Below are 11,692 nucleotides of genomic sequence, written 5' to 3'. Positions count from 1 at the left end.
AAGGGAGGGAAATGCACGAGACTATGGTGGTGGCACAGGGGTGATTTGGTGATGGGAAACCCGCGGGGATTACAATCGAGATGTAAAAAAAAAAAATGTGCAAAATGATATAAAAATCAACTTTGTAATAAAAAAAAAATTAAGAATTTCTCTGACCATGATTTTCAAAGTTCAACTCATCTCTAACTCACAGGTCTTCATTAATTTACTTTTTCCACTTTTGAAAAACTATCATTCTCATAATATTTTACTCTGCATGCCATTAATTTTTACCTACTCATATGTTTGAAAGAAGCGTTCTAAATAATTATTTTTTTAATTTTCTCAAAACTTTTTCAGGCCAAAGAAGGCATTTCTCTCTTCTTATTCAGTTACTTTTCATGTGGCAGTTTGTACACAAAGCAGTGCTCACCCTTCAGAATCCATGCACAGCGCCTGATTTTTCACACATGAACAATCCTCAACCCATAATAATCCAACAACATAAAGGTCTGATGGAATATGCTTCTCAACTAAAATTATGTTACAAATGAAAAATAATTTGTAACATTTGGAAGTAAACATAGAATATTTTAATGATAAAAATCTAAGTTCTTTATATTTAAAATTCTAAGCTAAGTAGTTGTGGATGTGTCTGTTAATCTGCATCTGTGTGTCTATGCAAGGAAATGTTCAGGGATACACCCCAATGCCTAGGTGCCAGGAAGGAGTGGGGCTGGGAGGAATTCAAGTGAGCACTTTAATCTTTTACTGTGATTCTGTGTATTTTTTGTAGTTTGTTCAAGTGTCCATATACTAATAATGTGACCTTAGTTTAAGCAAATGTTAGAAAAGGTATAAAACACCTTGAGTTGCAAAAAGCAAACATTAGTAAGTTGACTTTAAAAATTCCATGTATTAACTAAAGAATATGTTACTCATACAGAACTGCAGAGGAAGTTTATGCATCTACCATAATGCCAGGAGTAATATAACTGGAAGAAAGGTTTAAAAGGGAATGTATGGCTTAAAATGCACAGTTTTCAAGAGTTTATATAGATTTCTTTCATTTTTATTAATTCTAGAGGCAAATTACTAAAGCTTTCCAGAAGAAAGGGCTCACAAAATTTCAGTATTAGAAAACAGATGAGATTTTTTCCCTTACTAGCAAAAGCAAAATGTCTTAACTTTTGCAGACACAAGTCAGTTGCTTCTATACTCTAAAATAAAAAGGGAGTGAGTTTATAGCACGAGTTCTGACTCTAAAAGATCTTTTACGATGCAGCTAACAATGTTTAAGTTACTTACCAGATTCATGAGTTTCAGGCCTTCTAGAAGTTTACAGTTTTTATTTTTTAACCTATGTGCTTCATCAATAATCACACATCGCCATTCAATTGCATTGAGCTCTCCACAGCCTCCAAGAATCATTTCGAAAGTAGTGATGATGGCTTGGAATCTGTAAGCGCCTCGAATGATACGCCCCTAGAAATTTATTATCAAGTATAGTAATTTGCAAGATGGTCTTAATCACTATTGTTAACTTGTCAGATATCATAAAAACATATCTCATGACAGTTGTTAAAAGACATTTTCTTCTGAAATTTATGTATTTGCACATACTTCCTTAAAATGAGAAGTTTTACCATTACAATTATACTGGGTTGCTTTTTTCAGGAATATTGTCAATAATTATGCCAACACAACTATGTAATTTATAATTCTGTCTAAATGAGTATTCCTTGATAATTTTTTCCTATCTTTTAAAGTTATAACAACAATCTGTGGTTACGGGAGGAAAGGCCATTATAAAATCTGGCCACTGAGATTCCACTATAATGCTTATTACTTGGATCTACAAAATCACACATAAAATGGCAAGTAAGTTAGCTAGTATCCACAATAGCCTTCTAAGTAATTCATTCAGCAAACGTTTATTAAGAGTCTATGTGCCAGACCCTGTTCCAGTTGCTGGAGATGTCATTAAACAGAACAGACAAAATCACGATCCAGTGGAACTTAACATCCCAATGATTCAAATATAGGACATAGCTGTTAAGGGAAAAAGATGAGGTTATGGAAAGCTGATTATTTTAATAGAGTCCCTTTGGTTGCTGGTTAAAAAATGTCTAAAAGACATCAAGAAGAGCATCAGAGGTCAGTTTAAACCTTTCACGCCAAGAGATCATCACTGGATGTGAGGGAAAGAGCTAATTCTACCTACAGTTTAAAAATGGAGCTAAGAAGTATGGAGTGAGATAAAAGAGAATATTCAACTCTGACTCTAAATAACTGCAATTTCAACACCAAGAAGTTGGTGTTGTTTATTAATTATAATGAGGAAATTCAGGAGTTGGGGGTTGGACATGTTTGGAGCCATCAGAAATCTGACCTGCACAGCTGAATAGGCTCTGGGGCGTTACTCTGGAAACTAGGAAAGAGGTGAGAGTCATTGTAAAGATTTGGGGGTTTCAACAGTATAAACGGCACTTAAAGTGTATGACTAACTCCAGTCTCTGACACAACGAGCATGGATGTTAAGAGTGAAAGGCCGAGCACTGGTCACCTTCATGTTTGCATATGGGAAGAAGATAAGGAATGTGTGAAAGAGCTGAGAGGGAAGGACAGGGGGTGATGTGGGACAGTACAAAGTCCTGGAATCCCAGCAAAAAGAATGTTTCCACGGACTGAAAATTATACACTACTAGGGATTAGGAGAAATGAAGGGTGAAGAATAATTATGTATCTGCTTTTGACTGTAATTCTTATCAACTTAGCTACATTAACTGTAGAGTAATCCACACTGGTTGCTTGAACTGGCCTTTTTATTTGAATAACTTCAGTAAAAAGCCATTAAAATAGGTAGAAAGTATGAGTATGTGGCATCTATGTACCTCTAAGTCCCCAGGATATGAGGTGGTAGGTTAAGTGGGTTCTTGCGTCAGTCATAACTGACATGGAGTTATGATTCCAGTTTTGCTGTTATTTTGTGGAAAACTGTATTCTCTACACCTCAGCTTCCTCATGTAGAATTGGGGAAACTATTATTATTTATTAACAAAGTCGGCGTTACAAAGAGCAAGTGAAATCCTCTATTTTAAAACTCCAGATAATATTCCATTGACTATAAAAATGTAACATTTAATATATACTATCCAGTTCACAGCATACCAAGAATTTTTCAGCTTTTTGACTATTATAGTTATTCCAACATCAAATATGACATGAATTAAAACTGTAACCTTGCTGAAAATCTCTTAAACTCCCAATATTTTAATTATTCCTCCCATGAAAATGAGATCAAACCAAACCACTGTATGAAGCCATATATAATTCTAAGGGCCTACAAATATATGATCAAAAATAAAATAAAAATAAAACAAAACACCATGGAAAGCAATCAAACTATAAACTAAGATGTCATAGTCTCCAGAGTTACAAAGGTGATAGCTTCCAGTAAAACTTAGGAATAATTAAAGGATTACAGAGAAATTTAATTTCATAGAAACATAACTATTTCAACTATAGAAGTTGCAGGGAAAAAGAGGTTGAAAATGGACAACACCAGCTCATTCCTTTATAGCCTATGACAGTCAGAAGATGAGGTATAGTCTGAGATTAAAGTTAAAATGCTATGAACGCATTACCCCACTTCAAACTATCACCATGTGACCTAGCTGCATGTTATAATGATCTTCACAGACAAATTAAAGGACTGGTGAAAGAAAGAGAAAATAGTAAGGTGTAATTGAGGTAGAGTACCTGATGATAAATCTTTTCTAATTAAAAATTTCAATTCAGTGTAAATTGTTTTTATTGATTTGGTTTCTCATTTCTCAGTAAAAACCTATGAAGAGTCACATCATTACTCAAAACTGCAAGTTGGCACTTAAATGTTTTCTAGGCCTAACTTTTCTACTAGAAAGTTCATTCTTACAACATCATCTCTTACTTTTATGATCTATATATTTAGCAAATAAAAACAGGAAATCCCTTTCCAAAGAAAAAGTGGTCAAAGTAAAGTCGAAAACATGTCTCTAAAGTCAAAGGGAGATGAAACACAGCAAACAGGAGACAGTAGACATAACCAGCCCAAAGGGGAGAAAGACGTGGCCCTCTGATAGTATCAGTACAGAAAACAAACAACTGCAATTTTTAAAAGCACCTGAAATCACATCCATTGAACATGAAATTCAATCTATGGGTTCACCTCAAACGTCATTTTAAATCCACGGTATTCACTGAAGATTGATACTTTCAAAATGGAGAAAAAATTAGAGGATGATCAAAGAGATAGTTGTAACTAAAATTAATTTATATTTTAAAACAGTAAAAAAGATTATTCTAGGTGAAAACTAAAAGATGTAAACGTTTGGTCTATTTCTACACATCTTTACAGCGGGCTAGGACATGCACCTCTGTACTTTCCGTCACTATTCTCTGTAGCTACTTAAATTTACTGTTATGATGATGAATAATGGGAACTAGAACTAGGCAGGCAGTTAAAATTGATCTGAAATTTGAAAAATTCATATGCAATGCTTATCTTGTTCAAATCAGAGTTTAAAACAACAAGCAAAAATCACCACAACACACCTGTGAGTCCCTGAAGTACATCTCGTATTGCTGTATCATCTGTCTGCTAACCAGGCTCCCGTGGTAAACCACAACATTAATATCAGTCCATGTACGGAATTCTCGTTCCCAATTTGCAATGGTAGAGAGTGGAGCAATGATCAGGAAAGGTCCTCTTATACCAGTCAGAAGGATTTCATAGAGGAACGTAATTGATTGAATGGTTTTGCCCAGACCCATTTCATCTGCTAAAATGCAGTTTCGTCTGAAATAAACAAATATATTATCCATGTATACACTGGGTTTTTCTGTATCCTACAATATTTTAAAGATAAATAGACAAAAATAATCAAAGATCAGTTAAAATACTTGCATTTACAAAAAAAAAACAAAAACAAAAATTGCTGAACTGTAGACTAGGCTAAAGATTTTAATTTTGTTAGAATCCTGCAAAGGGAAAACAACAGATTTTTTTTTTTAGCTCCAAAATAAAGGTATCACCCACTAGATACTTGACTTTTTTTTTAAAGAATGAAATGGCAAGAGCAAGGCAGACCGAATATATCATTTGTTCTGGAAGCATTTATTAAATGCCTTTCTGTGGCTTGGGGACAACATGAGAAGATGGGCTACAAAAGAAATAGAACATGTCCTCTGCCTTCCAGGGGCTTGTATCTATTAGAAGCGCAGACATGCAAATAAGTAAATAGACAGTCACACAGCGTGCTCTCACGGAAGCACACACAAGGCACGGATGTTCGGTTTTGGCTGTGCATTAAAAGCGCCTATAGAGCTTGAAAGCAACAGACACCCACAGCCCTCCCCTCTACGTTCATGGTATGGGGCAGGATAAAAGCAGCTGTCATTTGAAACACAAGGCCCACAGAGGGAGAATCATCAGTATCAAGTTCATTATGGAAGCGCAGAGTGTAAGAATGTGATGGGAACTCGAAGGGGTCAGGGCAGACGTCCACCAAGGCGCGTGAAGTGTGTGGTTTTGCCAAAGGGCACAGCAAGGTAGCAAAGGCACCGAGGCCGGGGTCGCCTGACCACAGCTTGCCACGTCAGCCTGGGGAAGAGCCGCTGCACAGAGAAGCAGCGTCAGAAATAAGTGGGTTGGAGGGATGGGCACCTAGTGGCACCTCACATACATGGTTTGTGGGCGAAGACCCAGATTTCAGGTTGGTGGCTGAAAGGCACATAGTGTCAACTTTAACCAACCAGCAGAATACACTGGAGGAAAAACAAGATTGTTGCGGAGGAAAAAGGAAATGGGAGGATTAATGCTCTATCTGTTGTTTTGATACAGACATAAAGGGCTTGGAAGGAGCGAGACGCAGACAAGCAAGGGCTTGGCACGCTTGGCCTCAGCGATAAGGCCAGTGAAAGGCCTGGCTCACTGGCCACGGGGCTGGGCTCAGGAGCCCGAAGGGCTGAGGAGCTGCACAGTGAGAGTGCAGCGCCCCGAGTCCGGCTCTGGGAGAACAAACACGTCATTTTTGAGCTCTGGGCACAAAAACAATATTGAGAGGGCAGGCAGAGGAAGGAGAACCGGCAGACCATGGAACGGAAGTCGCCGGGGTGCTGTTGGACCGAGGGAAGAGAGGGCGAAGGAAGGGAGTGGCGACCTCGAGCCAGTGCAGCAGGCTGAAGGTCGGGGCGGAAAGAGGCCCTGTGGTTGGAACATGAAGAGCTTCAGAGGTGACCAAGAGTAGAAATCCAGGTGCAAGTGTGAAGGTTCCTGGAGACGAGGAAGTAGGAAGAGCAAGGAAGTTATGAAGGGACCTCAGGTAGCCAGAGCGGAAGCTAGCCGAGAAGATGCCTCGTTTTCTGTTTTCTTTCATGGTTAAACCCAACTGTGTCCACAAGCTGAGGGGACGCACTGGTCTTCAGCGCGGGAGAGGTAGCATTAATCTTCGTCCTGGGAGCGACCTTCGGATTTCTGACACAGGACGCTGGAGGGGAGACCAGCCAAGGAGAGAGACTGGCCAGGCTGGGCAGGCGAGGACCTGAATGAAGCCACCACCGGGCGGCCTCCCCAGGGAGGCGGTCACACAAGGAGGGCGGGTGGTCGGGGCCGCCATAACGGGTGTGAGGAAAGTGGAAACGCAGTTGGAAAGGAGAGACGTAGGAAACGGGAGAGGGTCCTCACAGGGGAAGAAAAGTCTTTAAAAATCTTGTCAGTTACTTCACCTGGAAGGCTCCTTTGGGGGACACGAATAATATTTTGAAAGTATAAATAAAAACCAGAGGAGAGAGCACTGTGTGGGATGATGGGCCCCTCTAATTCCATCTATTGGGTCTCAGGACTCACCCACATTACTAATGTAACAAACAAGAATTATGTGAGAAGTAAAAACACAGAAAAGTAATTTTGAGGTGCCCTCAAATTTTGCTATAATTACTAATAAAACTGCCTTCTTTGTACTTTTGTATATTCTACTATACATTTTTCTCAACCATGGGGTACCACTATGTTTTACATGTCTCTTGCCATTATCTTTTCACCTCTCTAAAAAAGAAAAAAAAAAGTGAGAGAATGTTCCATAAAAGCATTCAAATTGGGAAATAAAATAGTAAAAAAGGGTAACTCATTACTAGGTTCCCATATTTTGTATTTTATTCCCTTTTGATTGTTGATGGTGTGGTTCAGACAGATGTAACTGTTCACAACATACTAACTACATTCAATTACTAGCAGACAGTAGTTTAAATTGATAAGTAAAACATTCTGTAATAGTGCAAATGTTTTATGATATAAAAAAGCATTTCAAGCTTAAATATTAATCACCATATCAGCATTTTTCTATTCTGACCGGCACACGTTTAAAGGAAGCAACTGTTGCCAAACTCCCAAATTATAACTTACATATCATCATCCTGAGGTGACCTCACTTTCAGGAATAAAGGTCCCATTATGGTAAGAGCAACACGTGCACCAACTTTACTTACATTTGCACACAGAAAACACGGCACACTAAAATTCCTAATGTCAACAAGCACTACATACCTATTGTACCAATTGAACAAGAGCCAGTTGAGTCCTTCCAGTTGATATTCCCTGAGTTGATTGCCATTTTTATAGTCCCTGGATTGGTCTATTTTTTTCCAAATATTAGAGGGAGGACGATCCTTTGTGAAAAAACAAAGAACGAAAGATGTATTTCAGAGAGTAGATCTTCAATACATCTCATACATGGTAATAACACTGCTTTGAAAATAATCACAGAAGCATCATACTCTATGGGGTTGTAAAGAAATCTTATTAAACAACTAAAGTCCAAATTAGTTCTGAACAAACTCTGGCAGAAAACTGAAGAGGAAGACATGTCACAGTTCATTCTCTGAAACCCTAGTACCAAAACAAGATAAAAATATTTCAAGACAACTGCAGATCAATCTCGTGAACAAAAGCAAAAATCCCTAAGAAAATTTTTGCAAGTGGAGCCTAACACTATCTGAGAGAATTAATGTGTCACAACCAAGCTTTCCCCAGGAATGGAAAATGTCAAAATGAACTGATGGTGAGCAAGTGCCAAAAAGAAAATGTGATCATCTTAATAACTGTGGAAAGGGGATCTGACAGCATCTATTCCTAATAAAAACTCACCACATATTTAATACAACTAACAATATGCATCCATGAAAAATCCCAAGTTAATTTCGTATTTAATGGTGAAAGATTAATAGTTTCTCTAACATCATGAAAAGGCAAGGGAACCCACTGTCCCCATGTCTAGGCAATATTACACTGCAGATGGTAACAAGAGCAATCAAACAAGAAAAAAATTCTTAATTCTTCGATGGTATGATTTGTCTACATAGCATCTACAACAAAACCAATCAAGAAGTGATTTTAGCAAGGTTACATATGATACAAGAAAAGTAAATAGAAAATTGTATTTTGTATGATAGCAATAATTATAAGCATTTATAACAGCATCCAAATATGAAAAAAAAAGGTGTATGTGTGTATTTAAATCTACAAAATACTGTTCAAACTATGAAGATGCAAGTGAACATATAAGTTCATGGATGGAAAGACTCAATATTGTTGTTACTAATTCTTCCCATATCGACAACAGTAAACAAGATCCAATCAAAATCCTAGGACAGTTTTTATCAAAATTGGCATGTAGATTCTAAACCATACTGACATGCAAAGGATCAGAAACACCCAAAGCAAGTTTGAAAAAATAATAAAGTTGGAAGATTGGATTTCAAATTAACTTGGAAGATCTCATTTCAAGACACATAAAAGTTAAGAATCAAGACTATGCAGAATTGGTGTAAGATAAAAAACCAGATCAATGTTAACAGAATACAGGGTTCGTTCAAAAACTCCCCACATGTATGAAGCAAGCTGATATGAACAAGGTTGGAAAGATAATTTAGGGAAATAAAGGTAGTTTTCCTTTTAAAGAAAAAAAAGGTGATTGAATGATTAGCAAAAAGTGAACCTTGATCCATATATGTATGATATACTTTATTATTTAAACTATGTATTTTATTAATTTCATTAGTATTTTACTAATAAAATATACTAAAAGTGAGTCATAGACATAAATGTCACTAAAAACTATGCAACTTCTAGAACAAAAAAACATGATAAAAACTTTCGTGAACTTGGGTTATGCAAAGATTTTTTAGATATAACACCAAAAGTCTGACCCAGAAGGAAAAGATAAAGCTAGATTTTGTCAAAATCGGTCACTTTTGCTTTGAAAGATATTAAATAATGAAAACACAAGCCATGGAACTGGGAGAAAACATTTCCAAATCATAAGGGATTTGTATCTAGAGTACAAAAATAACATTTGAAGTCCAAGAATAAAAAAACAATCTAATAAAAAGAGGTGAATATGTGATGTTTTTAAAAAGCTAAACAATGGCAATAAGCATATGAGAAGATGCTCAAAATCATTAGAAAATGCAAATTGTATCATTATACATAATCACTAAGACTAAAGAAACCACCAACTGTGGTCAACAGCAAGGCTCCCCAAGGATCTCGTCACACTGGTGGGGATGTAACAGTGGTATGACCAGCTGGAAAAATGTCTAACAGCTTCTTAAAAAATGAAAATTTCCACCTAACATATGATCCACTTGTTATACTCAGCATTATCTACTCAGTAGAAATGAAAGCTTATGTGTAAACTAAGACTAGTATACTATTATTTGTTGAAACTTTATATCTAGTACATAGTACTGCCATTCATCAACAGGTGAGAGTATAAGTTGTGGGATTCTGAATTACAACAGAATAATATGCTAGCAAAAATGAATCAGTTGTCAATACATGCAATGACATAAATCTCAAAATAATGATGCTACATCGTAGGAATGATGCCAGAGAAGAGCATGCATACGATTACTGGAAATTTAAAGCAATTGGATAGTGAAATGAAGAAGACTGGTGGGCAAGTGCAAGTAGGGAACGGAGGTATGGAAGGGAGTTTGCGAGGGAGAGTTTACAGAGAGGCATGAGGAAACTTTAGGGAATGATGGATCGCTTACTATCTTGATTAGAATGAAGGTTTCATATATCAAAATGCATCAAGTCATGCACTTGCAATATGTCACTTCAAACTCAACCTAGCTTTAATAGGAAGACACACCGCTGGATTCAGGTCAAGATGGTGACAAAGAAGGACCCTGAACTTACTTCATCCCATGGGCATACCGACTCTCCGAGCTACCATGGCAAAATTTCTTTTAAAAGTAATCCCCAAACAAGCTGAGACATTGCTATACAGTAGGCAAATGAGAGGGGAAAAGTTCCACATGGAAAGGGATAGGAATGGCAGAGACATAATGTTACCACAAAGGTAACAGCAGAAATGGTGACCCTCTGTGGGGAAGAGACTCACAACTCTGACCTCTCTTTAAAATCCAAGTCTGATACCCCAGATATTTAAGACCTGTACGTGACTGATAAGTTCCCAGACCATGAGGGGTGAACATCTGCAAGACCCACAACATGAACTGAGAACACTTTGGTGGGCTCAGCTGGCTACACGAGGGCTCAGTACAGAGGCAGTCAACTACAAATGGTTGTGTACATGCTATATATTTTTTATCTATGTTAAGTATGCCATGTAGCTCTATACCACTTTTATATGCATGGTACAAAGTATTTCTTTTAGAAGAAATCTAGAAGCAAAATTCTGTAATGTTAAAAAAAAGGTATTCATTTACATATATTCATATTTTATGCAAGTTTCATTTTTCTACCTCAGCAACATAATCCTCCATCATGAATTTTATTCTGGACAGCAAAGATATAAATTTTTTGAATAGACAGGTGGAGAAATAGTATTACCCCAGCCCTAAATTAGTAGGGTCTAGCCCTCAGGAGTTTCTGAGAAACAAGCAAAAGGTTTTATTGTCTTCTGCTTTAAATGATAATACTGTTACTTATCGACAAATTACACTTCTGGAAATTATAAGGATGATCAAGGTAGTAATTGTGAATAAAGAAAGTACTCTCGGAGTATACTGAAAATAACTACAGAGTTACTAAAACTCTGTTATTTAATAAAAGTAGGTTTTACTAGAGAGTATTTCTTAAATCATAATCAGCATATTTCAAAATAATTAACATGTAATATTTCTTTAATTACTGCTTAAAACAATTTCCACATTAAATTTTATTCTCTATAATTTTCTCTGCAGCAATGCAATCACTATTGAGTATTTCATTACTTTGGGTCAAGGAAATTTATTTCCAGAATCTAAAAATGCTTTACTTGTTCATTTGCTATTTTATTTGCTAACAGACTAGCTATCTCTTACCTCCTACATTAACTAGGACAGCCTACACTGTGTCAAACTGATTTCATGTTAATCAGGGAATTGATTCTAGTAGCTGAATAGTCTTTAATAGAGACTCCTTACTTACTTACTTAAAAGTGGCTTTTCTTGGTCATGGATATCAAAACTGCCTTTTAAAAAACACTCAGGTATTCTGATTCTGGAGCAAGGAAATAGAAACCAGGTCTTTTAATTTTTGGAAAGTCCTAAAGGTGTTTTTGATTTGCAGCTCTGATTGAGAGAACCACCGACCTCATGAAGTACCAGACTTGATGAGTGAAGATCAGGTCACCCCTGAGGCCGGCACTACTCCAAAGAAAAT

General features: G+C 36.9%; 1 protein-coding gene across 6 annotated transcripts in view; it reads right to left on the bottom strand.

The window, feature by feature from the left end:
- CHD9 (chromodomain helicase DNA binding protein 9) overlaps positions 1-11,692 on the bottom strand; it is a 126,390-nt gene that overhangs the window by 53,828 nt on the left and 60,870 nt on the right. For all 6 annotated transcript variants that reach the window (XM_012733190.1, XM_012733192.1, XM_012733191.1 and 3 more), the window contains 3 exons: positions 7,565-7,686; positions 4,576-4,819; positions 1,288-1,464 (listed from right to left, as the gene is read on the bottom strand). In XM_012733190.1, the coding sequence (XP_012588644.1) occupies positions 1,288-1,464; positions 4,576-4,819; positions 7,565-7,686 (543 nt within the window). The remainder of the gene's footprint in view (positions 1-1,287; positions 1,465-4,575; positions 4,820-7,564; positions 7,687-11,692) is intronic.

This window comes from Condylura cristata, unplaced genomic scaffold (genome assembly GCF_000260355.1).
Source record: "Condylura cristata isolate star-nosed mole 26May11 unplaced genomic scaffold, ConCri1.0 scaffold00039, whole genome shotgun sequence".
Lineage (NCBI taxonomy): Eukaryota > Metazoa > Chordata > Mammalia > Eulipotyphla > Talpidae > Condylura > Condylura cristata.
The sequence above is the reverse complement of the archived record's forward strand: the minus strand, read 5'-3'. Positions and strand labels throughout refer to the sequence as shown.